The 15133-nt window shown below is 38.2% G+C and overlaps 2 protein-coding genes across 2 annotated transcripts; one reads left to right on the top strand and one right to left on the bottom strand.

The window, feature by feature from the left end:
• Positions 1 to 300: 300 nt before the first annotated feature.
• Positions 301 to 1248, bottom strand: Olfr356 (olfactory receptor 356). The gene has a single exon (NM_146624.1). The coding sequence runs from the start codon at positions 1246 to 1248 to the stop codon at positions 301 to 303; it is 948 nt and encodes a 315-aa protein (NP_666835.1).
• Positions 1249 to 10256: 9008 nt separating this feature from the next.
• On the top strand, positions 10257 to 11189 carry Olfr355 (olfactory receptor 355). Its single transcript, NM_146625.1, has one exon. It carries the CDS (start codon positions 10257 to 10259, stop codon positions 11187 to 11189), a length of 933 nt encoding a protein of 310 aa, NP_666836.1.
• Positions 11190 to 15133: the final 3944 nt, after the last annotated feature.

Here is a 15133-nt window from a genome sequence, read left to right as displayed (position 1 = left end):
AAGAGGAAGGAAAATTAACTCAGAATAACATGCTGAATCTTTTTGATGATAATAAATATTCAAGTACATGAAGTAAAGCAAGCAAATATATGTGTATGTGCACACACATAAATATCAGAAACATTTATAATAGAGATTATATTTTTATCACCTTTTATTAAGTGAGAAAATTATGACTCAATTGACTTTTTAAAGACTGCCTTGGACTGTAAAGCTAGCAAGTGCAAAACCCAAGATTCGAACTTCAGCATCAAACAAATTATGAAGGTTGATTTCCCTTGAATTCCACAAAGGATGTATTTAGCTTTGTGGAGGTTGCAGCAAAATTTTGTTCAGGAACCTTCTCAAGGCACTTGTCATATCTTTGTTTCTCAGGCTATAGATGAATGGGTTCAGCATGGGGGTCACCACAGCATACATCACTGATGCAATCCTATCCCTGCTAGCTGAATCAGCAGCGTATGGAATGAAATACACCCCAATAGCAGACACATAGAACAGGCAGACTGCTGAGAGATGGGACCCACAGGTGGAGAAGGTCTTCCACTTTCCACTTGCTGATGGGACTCTCACAATGGTGGCCACAATGCGGACATATGAAACAATGATTAACAAAGGGATCAAGACAGTTAATGCTCCTCCCCAGTAGAGCAGCACACACTGGTTGGCATAAGTGTTAGAACAAGAGAGCTTCAACATGGGAAGCAGTTCACAAAAGAAATGGAGAATGATGTTGTCCATGCAGAAGGATAACTGAGACAGCAGAATGATGTGGGTTAGAGCATATGAATGGGCAAGGAATAGGGATGTCGTCACCAGCAGGATGCAGCATCTGGGACTCATGACCAAGGTGTAGTGAAGGGGATAGCATATGGCCACAAGTCTGTCATAAGCCATCACTGCCAGGAGGAAAACATCTAGTCCAATGAACCACAGGAAGAAATAGATTTGAGACAGGCATCCAGCATAGGGGATGCTATGCCTCTGAGTTTGGATGTTTACCAGCATCCTAGGAACTGTGGTAGATGATAAACACATGTCAGTGAGAGAGAGGTTAGCCAGGAAGAAATACATGGGACTGTGGAGGTGTGGATCAGAGACAATTGCCAGGATGATTAGTGTATTTCCCACCACAGTGACAAGGTATATGACCAAAAAGATGCCAAAGAGTAAAGGTTCCTGTTCCCAGTGCTCCGAGAGGCCCAGGAGGAGAAATTCAGAAACACTACTGTGGTTTCTTGTCATCATAATTCAGTGGGAACTAAAAGATAGAATGAAGAACAACACACCAAGAACTCTTATTAGGATATCGCCTTGATGGGAACAGAGGATAAAGACAAGATGTCATTAAATTGTTGGTGGCTATGTGTTCTCTGAGACCTAAATTGATCCTCTGATCTGGTCATGATCACATGTACCACATTAGCTCTAGTAGCACTAGAAGGAACAACTGAGACAATCAGCTATAGAGAAGTATTGGAGTTTTGGTCCATGGCTCCATTGTTTTTAAGCCTGTGGTATGGTAGCAGGTCATGTCTGGAATTACACATAGAGCAAAAATGCTCATTTTTCATAGCCAGGGCCTCAGTTTATGACTGGTTTATGGCATTGTCATGAAAGAGGGGAAAGGGAAGAGACAGGGATCGTACAGTCCCCTCTGAAGTCCCCACAACCATTAAGCCATACTTTGTAGTTTCCACTATCTATCATTAACACTAAACAGGCACCAAGCCTGTAATACATGGGCTTTTGGAGAGTGCTCTATATTCAACAATAGCAATTCACTTATCAAAAAAGTAACTGAGTCTTCTGGAAAGTACAGGTAAAATTAATATCTTGACAAATCTTACAATTAGAGTTTGTATTCTTAGGTTTATTACTAATATATCACTAATGAGATTACCAGGACTAATTTATTCACTCCATGTTCATTGAATACTTATGGTGTGTCACCCATAACCTGGGTTTCTTTTCTTCCATGGACAATATTTTTTTTGTCAGAGCTATCACAGACTCAACAAACACATCCATAAGAAAAGAAATAAATATGTCAAAGTGACTGTCAGATCCCTTTAATTTTAGAGATTAGCAAGTAACTCATTGTTGAAGGAAGAGATAAGATGAAGTAAGCTAGGTAAAGAATTGATTGAAGGTTACAAATGTACCCTAAATAAAGAGGTAGAGAAGCACCACTATGGTAAAGTGCACATCTATTTAGAGGAGACAGAAGGCAATCATAGTTCAAAAGAGGAATTCAGAGGGAAGTAGCAGAGAAAAGGTAGAGAAAGAGGCAGACTTAGGGGCACATGGTCCTTTAGTATAGATTAGGGAATTTATATTTTATTCTCAGAAAGACACCTGTGAATATGTGCAAGTGATTAAGTAGAAGGTGTTCAATTTATGACATAAAGAGTCATTCTTTTGCTATGTAGAGAAGAATCATATGGATCATACAAGCATGCATGCAAGCAGAAGCTACATGCCATGACATATGCTTGTAATCCTTGCATTCTGGAGACTGAGGCAAGATGATAACAGTGGCGTGTCTGTAATCCATGAGTCAGAATTGTAGCAAGTTAGTTAGAAGCCAAGCTAGGCTACATGGTAAGATACTTCAGTCAATAATGGCAACAATAGAAAGATTACAAGCAGTGATGTTATAAAGAAATACATGTAGGACCTTAAGATAAGGTGAAGTGGATGAGGGTGGGCTATACCTCAGTTGTCTTTTCTAAGGTACTACTGTATCCAGAGCCTAGTCTACAAATACCAGAATTTTTTAAAATAAATGGAAAATAATAAGGTGCCTCATTGTACCAATAGAAAAATGATCTATTTGAGTGTCAAATTGGAGAATACATGCAATGTCACCTAAGAAGTTTGTGATAAGGAAACATATACTGGCAAGTCTAAATAATTTTCAGAAGGAGAGAGATTGAAAAGGTCATAGGCCACAGAGACAATGCACAGGAGTGGAGATATAATGATCATGATGTGTGGGTACTGTACACGTGACATACTCTTTGGTCCACACAAACTATATCTAATTATTCCCCCCAAACATTATCTGATCAACAAACAGAGACAGATAATATCACTTCTGGAGACAGGTGGCCTTTAAGTTTTCTTAGATGCAATACAGATAGTTGTGAACTATTTGGGAAAAATAATTTTGTAAATAATTATATAAAATATATTTTTTCTTACAGTGTGCATATGTGTTTCTGTGTGTGTGTACATGTTCATGTGTGTGCATGCAAGCACATTTGTGCATATATTTGGGAGTCAGAGAGAAAGCCTAAATGTGATTTCCTGCATTCTATCCCATTGAGATAGGGTCTGTTTTTGTTCTTTGCCTCATATGCCAGGCTAGCTGGCCTGTGAGCTTCTGAGGATTCTCCTGTGCCTATCCCCATCTCTCTGTAGGTGTGCTGAAAATTAAAGATTCCTGCTACTGTGTTTTGTTTTACATGGGTTCTTGGCATCAAACTTTGCTCCTCACAGTTACCTATGATTAGCCCTAGATCTAATCTTTAAAATTACTCCACTGTGAGCCTAGAGTAACTTTTTATTGTACTTGTTTATTTTTTATCTAATGCCAGAAATACACAGGGGCACAAAACATTTAAGGAGAATCCCAGTGAACACAGCCCCTGTGATTATATGATAACTGGACACTGATAATAGACAAAACAGGTAAACATAGAGACAGAAGCTAGGGTGAGCACTGAATGGAGAACTATGTTGATGCCAGTAGAAAGGTACATTTGGAACATCTATTTTGACTTCAGAGTAAGCTCTTTTGAAAAATTTAAATAAAATTTGAGACCTGAAGACATGATTAGTTATCAATAGCAGAAGTAACAAGACTAAGATTATAAACTACCCATGCCTTGTAACAGTTCATAGTGAGGGGAGACACTCATGGTCATAGACAATATGAACAATTTGATAAATTCCATTTAGGTTGACCACAGGTAGCTGGACCACTTAAATCAAACTGTGTTGACTGGGTTGTCTTGTCAGGGAGTTTAGGCTCTGAAGGTGAATTCATGTAGACCAGCATTCTCCCTGGCACATCTTTAAAATGCATCTACATAGGAAGAGTCAAAACAAACTTGACAATGAAGAAGTCAAGAAATGGCTATACTCTGTCATCCCAGAAAAACATGGACTGGCTTCCCTTTAATTTTCCACTTGAATTTAACTCTCGTGAGATTTTTCTCTCTTGTAAGAAGACATGAAATCACTTTTATTTCAAGGGTATAGACTCAGGGTATAAGGGATACCTGGATTTAAATCCTCTGTTTTGTCAAATATTAACTAAGGAGACAATGAGAGAACATCTGCATGACCATGGCCACAGAAAAGAAGTCACATGCTTTGGCTGTTGGTGTCCTGCTTAGCTATGCTAAAAGTATTTACACATCCCATCAGAATTTTAATTTTTGAAGAGAACATATTTCTTCCACTAAGGAAACTAAAATATGAGGAAGTAAAATCATTTGTCTAAGTAGAACTAAGTGAATTAGCAGAAAAGCTCACAACTGAACTGTGGTCATCTGATTTTACACTTACCCAACTGTTTTCAACCAGTCTTTGTTTAAATGGAGCTCTGTGGTTCTTTAGATCCTGCTCCTTTCAGACAAATTCACATTCCAGCCCTTTCTGGAGACTCAAACTCTTCCTCTCATGGAGTGGAAACAAAATACAAGGTTTGTATGTATGCATAGACTATATTTCTGGAGTCAAAATATTTGAACTGGAAAGCCTGAAGGTGTCACATATGGGAATATTTACCAGGTACAGATGCTTCAGAGTTCCCATTGGTGAGGGGGACCAATTATCTCTGAATCTCCAAGGAGAAGAAACATACTGCATCTGTCAAGTGAGATTTCTATTTCTCCTATAGATTGTCAAAGAAGTGTCCTTGGTGAGGGGTGTAGACTACACTTATTTCTGGTTATAACAGCAAATGTTTAGATTGTTGATAGGGATTATTATGGTTAGTAAATTAGTAACCATTAATTTGTATAATTAGACTCTACGATATCCGTGGCTTCACTAGCACTGAGTACTTAGCTAAGTTTTTAGCTAAGAGGGAAGAAATAGTACTGCCCAGAAGAGCATATGGTCAGTTCTGAAAGCATACAGGTGAATGGCATTATACATACCAAGTAGGTTGTATTTAGGCACTGTGCTAATCAGGTCTTGTGTGTTTACTATGCTCTGTCACTGGTTAGTCGCTGGTTATATACCAGTCTTAAAAAAATGGCTTAGTTTAACAACTGATGCAAATCAGATTATTCCATATCTAGAGACTTAATATTAGGGACTGTGCTATATATGTATATATAGTAAGTGCATATGTACATACATATATACATACATGTATGCATGCACTAACAATTAATGAAAAAGAGGCCATGAATTAAAGACACCAAGGGGGCTATGTGAGAGATGAGAGGAAATAGGATGGAGAAAGGTGGCAATTATATAACAGTCTAAAAAACAAATAAAAGAATTAGTTAGGGAAAATAACTAAGCTTAATGGCATCCCAGAAGATTTTTAAAATTTATGTTCCTATTTGTAATAAAAGAGAGTTTTTATGATGCCAAATACTCAGCAATAGACTGTTAGACTTTTAAATTTTATTCATTTATTATTCTTTTTTGTGTGTGTTGCCAAGGATGGAATTCATGTATACTAAGCAAATAGGCTGCCATTGCGCTACGTCCAGCTCCTCATCCACTGGGTCACTCATGCTGTTTTAAATTAATATTCCTTTGCAATATATTGAATTTGAACATCTTATATGTCATAGGGCTAGCTATGTATCTCCTTGTGTAAATTAGATATTCAAATTATTATCTTGTTTTGTTGCATTTTTCTTAATTTTCCATTAATTTGAAATGCATTTATATATTCCAATTTGATTTCTGAGGTAGATGATAGACAGACACATAGGCAGACAGATAGGTATATCTAGATGATTTCTAGATGGATAGAATTTTTTGTGAGATGCCTTTTCACTGTCTGTATAGTTAGATAAATAATAATTCTTATGGTTTTATTATTCCAGTTTTGGGTTTTCTGTAGGTTGTCTGCACACACTAAAAAACTTTTTTCCATCTATCTATCTATCTATCTATCTATCTATCTATCTATCTATCTATCTATCTATCTATCATCTATCTATCATCTATCTATCATCTATCTATCTATCTATCTATCTATCTATCTATCTATCTATCTATCTATCTATCTATCTTACGTCCTGATCACATCTCCCTCCCCATCCCTCCTTATACACTCCTTCCACTATCCCTCAGCTCCTTCTCTTCTGAGAAGGATAAAGCCCCTGACTATTACCCAACTGTTGCACATCAAGTCACTGCAGGACTAGGTGCAGCCTCTCCCACAAAACCCAGACAAGGTAGCCCAGTTAGATCCACAGTCAGGCAACAGATTCAGGGACATTCCCTGCTCTAGATGTTGGGGGACCCATATGAAGTCCAAGATGAACATGTATCCAGGAGACAGGGGTCCAGTCCATACTTGCTCTTTGGTTGATGGTTCAGTCTCTGGGATCCGCCTAAGGATTCCCATTAGTACTCTGTTGGTCTTTTTGTGGAGTCTCTATTTCCTCCAGGTTCCTAACTCTTCCATAAGACTCCCTGAGCTTCATCTGATGTTTGGCCGAGTCTTTCTGCATTTGTCGATTGGTTGCTGGGTGGGGCCTCTCAGAGGAGAGTTATGTCAGGCTCCTGTCTGTAAGCATACCAGACTATCATTAATAGTGTCAGTGATTTGTTCTTGCCCACATGGGTCTCAAGTTGGGCCAGTCATTGGTTGGCCATTCTCTCCAGCTCTGCTCCATATTTGTCCCTGAATATCTTGTAAGCAGAACACATTTTGGGTTGAAAGTTTTGTGGTAGGTTGCTGTCCATATCCCTCCACTGGGAGTACTGCCTGGGAGTACAGAAGGTGGACACTTCAGGGTCCCTATCCTCGACTTCTAGTAGTCTCAGCTAGAGACACCCCATAGATTTACCCCTCATAGGTGTCTGGTAAATTCTAGAGATGCTCCCTTCACCTGTTGTCAATTTCCATTCTCTTTCCCCACTCTCTGTACTCCTGATCATTTACCCTGTCTCCCTCTCCATCCCCTCTTCTAGTCAGTTTCTTCACTCCATCCTCTCCAATGTCTATTTTATTTTCCCTTCTAAGTAAGATTCAAGCATCCCATCTTGGGCCCTCCTTGTTATTTGCAGCTTCATTTGTAATAGCCAGATACTGATAACAACCCAGATGTCCCTCAGCTGAAGAATGGATAAAGAAAATGTGGTTTATTTACACAATGGAGTGTTAGAATAGACAAAGAAAATGTGGTTCATTTACACAATGGAGTGTTAGAATAGACAAAGAAAATGTGGTTCATTTACACAATGGAGTATTACTCAGCCATTAAAAACAAGAACATCATGAAATATGCAGGCAAATAGATAGAACTAGAATATATTATCCCGAGTGAAATAACTCAGACATAAAAGGGCATGCATAGTGTCCACTTACTTATAGGTAGATATTAGCCATATAATACAGGATAATCATGCCATAATGAACAGACTCAAAGAAGTCAAGTAACAATAACAACAACAAAAAAGCATTTTATAGCTTATACTATATATATATATATATATATATATATATATATATATATATATAAGGTATATATATATATATATATATACCTTATATAGTCTTATACTAAACAAAACAAAACAAAACAAAACAAAACAAAACAAAACAGAAACCAGCCCATATAAGACTGGCTCAAACCAACCCATATAAAACTGATTCAAACCAGACAAAATCCCAGCATGGAGAAGGCAGCGTACACACAAAGTTCCAGCCCTAACCAAGAAACTATTTGCAACTAATATGTGTTAAAAAGGGAAACATCAATTGTTTTTTTTTTTTTTTGAAATGGAGTGTCACTGCATTTACCAACTGTACTCCAGGCAGGTTCCAGTTGGTCAAAATAACACAAACTCTTTCCTTTTTATTTATTTATTTTTTAGTTTGTTTTGTTAGTTTATTTTATGAGCTTGCTGTATTGGTTTTAGCTTTTTAGTTTATATTTAATTTTTAATTTTTATTTCTGAGAGAAAAAAGGAGCATGAAGTTGAGTAGGTAGGAGTTGGGAAAGGAAGGAGTTAGGGGAGGGGAAAGACTATATTTTAAATATATCACATGCAAGAGAAGAGAAAGGAAAGGAAAGGTCTGTCTAGAAAAATGTGGACATGTTTCTCCTACATTTTCTTCTGGAATTTTTATATCTTCCATTTGTGTTGTTGATCCATTTGGAGATTTTTTTTAATGAAAGATAAGTATATAGTTTTTTTTCCTTCTGCTTATGGATATCCAAGCTTTTACTTGACAACGTTTCCTAATATATGCCTCTTCTCTGTTTGTTGAGATGGATTACCATTCTGCATCTTAGACCGTCCTGAGACTCACAATCTTCCTGTGTCAGCCTCCTGGGCCTTGAGATTATAGATGTGTGTTATCATGCCTGGCTCATTATGAAATAGAAAAACCTATTCACTATGAGTACATACCTTTAATCCTAATTTGTCTATTAAGTGGATCAGATGGTCAAGTGTAAGATACATAATTATAGAACTCATAGAAGATGAAAGCAGTGCTGGGGATGTGATGCAGGAGTAATAGGACAATGTGACATGAATGTGGAAAGGAGATTCTGAGGGCTGGTAGAATATGAGGGGAAGCAGGGTTTGGAGAATCAACAAATTTTGTTTGTAGACTAGCATAATGAAACCTAATATTCTATGAGCTAATTAAAATATTCTTTAATTGTAAATGATATCAAGAAAATAAAACCATAAGGCAAAGACTGAGGGGATATTTATATAATATTGTTATATAGGACTATTATCCAAAATATATAAAGAATTCTTAAACTCAGCAATAAGAAAATAAACCCAAGTGAAAACTGAGCCAAACATCTTGGCAGATGTTTTCACCAAGGAAGATATACAAATAGTAAAAATATAAAAAGATTGTCTAGTTCAGATGTCATCAGAAATATGCATATTAGATAAATAAATCACACAACTGTTAAAACAACTAAACAGAAAGTTGATCTAGGAGAAGGGGGTGCAGTGATCAAAATACATTGTAGAATATTCTCAAAGGATTAATAAAAAAATAAGTAAATCCCTAAACATGAAATAGTCACCCACATACATTTATATCATTAATTATCATTGTTTGGAGGTATGCCCTTGGAATACTGAAATCAAGTTGAAACATTCTGAGATTAGTCTCAACATCTGAAGGAAGTCTCAGGGGTTCCCTGTCCCCTTGGAGTCAGCTCTGCCAATTAAGAGTGAAATTCTTTTTATGCTAGAGCAATCACAGAACAAATATCCCTGAGAGGCAATCACTCTGCAGCTGTTACCCTAAGAAGGATTCTAGAACAAGATTTAGCAAAGATATGAAAAGGACTTCTACAATCAAGAGCCCTTGCCTCTGGAGTCAGGGCATCTCTGTCTTTTGATATGAGAGCTGAGAAAGTAGCATTACACTGGGACCCAGAGGTTAGCAGGAAAGCAGGGTGTTGAGGTCAGAGAAGAGAGATACATTACCCCTTTGAGCAGCTTGTTAATCCTGTATTCATTCTCTGTTCCTTTTCTAGCTAACCAGCCACAGTCAGGGGAAGAGAGTGAAGCTGAATACTGGTAGAGAGGCTGACTTGGGATAATTTGCATATGTGAAGAATGTCAGCTTCTGGAGAAAGCTAGAAGAAACGACTTTGGGTATGAAGGTGAGCTAGAAGAATCATCCAGAGAAAGCTAGAAGCAAAGATTTTACGTATGGAGGTGAGCTGGAAGAATTTGCCTATCCACTTGGCCACTTCAGAGAGTCTTGCACTTCTTTATTTTCTCTTATAATTTTAAACATTTCTTTAATTAGAAACTCCCAAGATCCATCTGGAACCTAAATCTGACTTTTGGTTTTAGGACCATCTACTTTGACCTTGCAGTCACAGGTTTTGACGACACAGGTTTTGGAGAGAGCAAAATCCCCAGCATTATGAAGAGAACCATTGTATTCTCATCATCATACCACAGAAATCAGGACTAAAGCCTTGCTGGGTTCTCATGATTTGAATTATTGAACTAGAATGTATTAACAAAGCTTCTTGTATATAACTGGACCCAAATCAATGGAAGGAGTTAACCAAACTAGGTTTGTTTCTGAGTTCATACTCCTGGGACTGTCCCCTCGGCCTGAGGACCAAAAACCACTGTTTATCCTCTTCCTCACAATTTACCTGGTTACTCTAACAGGGAACCTGCTCATCATTCTGGCCATCCGTTCTGACCCTCATCTCCATACTCCCATGTATTTTTTCTTGAGTTTTCTGTCTTTAACTGACATTTGTTTCACTACAACTATTGTCCCCAAGATGCTAGTGAATTTTCTGTCAGAAAAGAAGACCATCTCCTATGCAGGGTGTCTGACACAAATGTATTTTCTCTATGCTTTGGGTAACAGTGATAGCTGTCTTCTGGCAGTAATGGCCTTTGACCGGTATGTAGCCATCTGCAACCCCTTCCACTATGTCACTATCATGAACCATCATCGATGTGCCCTACTGGTGACCTTCTCTTGCTCCTTTCCCCACTTCCATTCACTTTTGCACACACTTTTACTTAATCTTCTGACCTTTTGTGACTCAAATGTTATTCACCATTTCCTCTGTGACCTCAGTCCTCTGTTAAAATTATCCTGCTCCTCCACATTTGTCAATGAGATTGTGATAGTGACAGAAGGAGCTCTTGTTTTGGTGACTCCCTTCCTATGCATTGCTTTCTCCTACATCAGAATCCTTGTTACAGTTCTCAAGATCCCTTCTGCTGCTGGGAAACGCAAAGCCTTTTCCACTTGTGGTTCTCACTTCACTGTGGTAACCCTCTTTTATGGAAGCATCTTCTATGTGTATTTACAGCCTGTGTCTACTTATACTGTCAAAGACCATATAGCAACAATTGTCTACACAGTTTTGTCATCTATGCTCAACCCTTTCATCTACAGCTTGAGAAACAAAGACCTGAAGCAGGGTCTGAGGAAGCTCATAAGCAGAAGACACATCTAAGTAGCATCTCTTGACAAACTCACAAGTCTACCCCACTTAGGCCTGACTTGTTTCTGCTGTTCTTAGTAAACAGTGTCAGAGGTTAGCATTTGTAATGAATGCATGAAAAGGCTTTGAGTGACATTTATATCCAATGAGGTAATCCATGATGGCTATCAGCTATTCATGTACATCTGTAAGTAGGTTGTCCTTATTCTCTATTTTTCCCCCTTTCACTACCTGTATTCACACCTTCCAAAAAATTGTTTCAATTAATCATTTTATTCTCAAATATTTTCTGAGTCAAATTCTCACTCTTTATTAAACTAGTCCTCCAAAATTTCACATAATTCAAAATATCACTTAAAAATTACATAATTCGTAGCAGTTGAATGCCTTTGAAACTGAACATAAGTACAAGGGAAGAACAGGATTGGATGAAGAGAATAATTATTACATTTTAGTTACTAATTTTTTGCATTGGGGAAATTTTGTGTTATTTCTCACTAAAATGCTTCTTGCTAAAATTTGATTTTTTTTGTCTGTAATCTCTTTTTATTTTCTCAAAATTATATTATTTAGTTTTAATTTTTTTTAACTTTTCTTATACTTTACCATTTAATTTAAAAATTCAATAGAACAAGAAACAAGAATAGCAGCTTGGAAAATATACATTCTACTTGGAGGATTAAAAAAAACAATATATGTAAAATATGTTGCTTATTTTAAAAATTTCTACTCATAGACTATATGTAGAATTGTCATCAGAAATGTATACTGAAAAATAATGCCATAAGTATGTACTGAATACTAGGATGTTTGGATACATTCTGTGAACCTCAGATTCAACAGGTAAAATAGCAGCAATTTAAAATTTGATCAATCCAGAAATAAAGATGTGGTTAATTCCATAGAATATTATCATATACTGCAAATTTAAATAATTAAATGTATTTTTATTGCTGCCTTGAGGAAGATCAAGGTGTGGAGCAAAGCAGGGTGTGGTGGTACACAACTTTAATACTGGTACCCAGAAGACAGAGACAGGAGAATCTTTGTGAATTTGAGGCCAGCCTTGGGTACATAGTAAGTAGCAAGCTAACTAATGATATACAGTGAGATCCTGCCTCAAAAAAAAAAAAAAAAAAGAGGAAGAAAGATGTGGAACAAGATGGATATGCATGTGAATAGTGCTTGGGTAAGGGAGGGAGCACAAAGCAGAGCACTTATGCTTTCTTGTATCCATTCATAATGTTTAAACATGTTCAAATAAATCTGTTATTTATGGAATTTTAAATTATCAATGCATAAGATGGTCAATGCAATGGTGAGGGACCAATAATTAGCAACTGAAAATGAGCATTCAAGACACCAAGTGCTTGTGTATCTGAAAACATTTAACACACTAGCTTCAGGCAGATAACTTGATTAACTCAAGATAGAATTAGAAGTGTCAAATCATGTCTTAAGAGTATTTATTTTATTTTATTTTATTATTTATTTTAATTTTTATTAAAAAATTTAGTCCATTCCTTCGGAAGTTCACACACATATGTAATTTGTATAAATCAAATCCATTCCCATTGCCCCGGTCCAAGTCTTCCCAGACACCACCAATTCCTAAGCTCATTTCCTGTTTTTATAACCCACTGAGTCCAATCAGTGATGCCTATACATATAAGGTGTAGAGTCATTCTCTGGAGAATGGATAACCTATCAGAAACCACATCCCTAAAGAAAATAGACTCAAACAGATATGGGGTTTTGTGAACTCCTCACCTGTCTATACTGGATCTTGGACTACTTTGATTATACAGACAATGGCCACTGTGGGTTCATGAGTTCAGTAGCTTTCTTATGTCTGGAATACACTGTTTTATATGAGTCTTCTCTTACAATCTTTCTGTCATCTTCTCTGATGATTTCTTAGCCATGTGGAGAAGGAGTGTAACACAAATATCCAATTTAGACCTGAGCAACCACACTCACTCATGCTTTGCCCTCTGACCAGCTAAGAGACTCTGTATGAATTAATTTCTTTCCACTGTAAATTAAAGCTTCTCTGATGAAGGTTAAGAGCTTCACCAATCTTATCTATAAAGGTAAGTATTTAGGAGTCAAGTTTTTTAAAAAATCATTACCGTGTGTGTGTGTGTGTGTGTGTGTGTGTGTGTGTGTAGCACAGTGCATGTGTGGAGATCAGAGGACAACTTACAACTTGCTGAGGCTTTAGAGGTTGATGTATGTTACGAGATTTTCCCTGTCCAACTACATTAGTGCAGAGGAGGTTTGTGATTGGACAGGGTAAGGGGGCAGAGGAGAGAGAGAGAGAGAGAGAGAGAGAGAGAGAGAGAGAGAGAGAGAGCCTGAGGGTAGGGAGAAGAACCAAGATGGCTTTGGATGTGTACCTGTGTGGCATTTACCAGCCACAAATAGCTATCATTTTACAAGGTTAGAAATACTGGGATAAAACTTTCATCATTATCAGTTGCCTCTGATATTATTGTATTGGCATCTTGTAAATTGTGGTATTATTGATACATAAATCTGATTGGTTAATTAAGAATTGGGAGTCATGATTCTGCTGGGGTACTGGGTGATGTGAGATGCAACTGCGAAGTAGGTGATTCTGTTTAGTAACGAGTGTGGGACCAGCAGTTACAGGGGATTATAGCAGAAAGGGACCTAGTGACTCGCAGAACAAATGAGCCAGGTGCTGAGGGGCTGGCTGTCTGGAGCATGGAAGCCTGTTCTGACACTGTAGAGAGTTGGCAGGTTCCTTTTTGAATATTTCCCACAACAGATATATACTTTAGATACTAGTCCTTTGTCAAATATGTGGTCAAAAATATTTTGGCTTTTGTGGAAGGTGTCAGTTCTTTCCTTCCACTTTGTAGATTGTGGATATCCAACTTAAATGTTAAGCTTGGCAACAAGAGTTACCCAATGTGTTACCTCAAGAACTAACTTTTGGGTATTTAAAGTATACCTGTATCATCCTACTGCATAAGACAAGAAGGATGAGTCATTCTACTCTATGTTAATTTGTAATGGTCTGTTCTATCTTTGTCCCAAATATGGATTTGTTACATTGCCTAGGCCTTGGGAGGCAGGTACTGATTCTGTTTTACTTTACACCTGAGTTGGAAGACTAGTTATTGCTTTTGACTGTGCCGTTTTACGTGAGTGGCAACATTTAATTAAGGGTCAGTAATACACTAGAGAAATAATTCTTAGATGTGTCAGCAAAAGAAAATTGAGTGATCTAGAAAATGAAACTCTGTATTAGGGAAGCAAGAAACCCAGCCTGACCAGGGTCACTGGTCCCTTCTGGGCACATGGTCGGGGGAAACCCCCAAGGTCCCCTAGAGGACTCTCCATGCGATCTTAGGACCACCAGTGAGTGGAACACAACTTCTGTTCCAATCCAATCACACAGGACCTGAGACAGTATTAGGGAAGCAGGAAACCTGGCCTGATCAGGGTTACCAGGGTCACAAGTCCCTTCCGGTTGTTGCCAGCACTGGGTCACCTTGGGCGCGGAGTTGGCGGACACCCCCAAGGTCCCCTAGAGGACTCTCTACACGATCGTAGGATCACCGCTGAGTGGAACACAACTTCTGTTCCAATCCAATCACACGGGACCTGAGACAGCACTAGAGAAGCAGGAAACCTAACCTGACCAGGGCCACACCTCCCTTCTGGTCGGGGCCAGCACCGGGTCATCTGGGCACAGAGTCAGCAGACACCCCCAAGGTCCCTAGAGGACAGCTTCTGAGACAGACACTGTTTTGGGCTCCAGATATTCAGGCACCTTCCCTGCCAGAGGAGAGGTGTCCACCCTGCCCCAGAGTGCTTTGCCGGGGCATATGGGGGAGCCATCTTGGTTGGCTCCCCCATCTAGCCTCCGAGACTAGTCTGCACAGGTGAGAGTGTGGACTACAGAAGCTAACAGCTTCTGTGAC

The sequence above is a fragment of the Mus musculus genome, chromosome 2, assembly GCF_000001635.26.
Source record: "Mus musculus strain C57BL/6J chromosome 2, GRCm38.p6 C57BL/6J".
Lineage (NCBI taxonomy): Eukaryota > Metazoa > Chordata > Mammalia > Rodentia > Muridae > Mus > Mus musculus.
The sequence above is the reverse complement of the archived record's forward strand: the minus strand, read 5'-3'. Positions and strand labels throughout refer to the sequence as shown.

Bases quoted from the DNA above. Each gene is read 5' to 3' on its own strand.
- Olfr356 (NM_146624.1), bottom strand. From the start codon at position 1,248: ATGATGACAAGAAACCACAGTAGTGTTTCTGAATTTCTCCTCCTGGGC.
- Olfr355 (NM_146625.1), top strand. From the start codon at position 10,257: ATGGAAGGAGTTAACCAAACTAGGTTTGTTTCTGAGTTCATACTCCTG.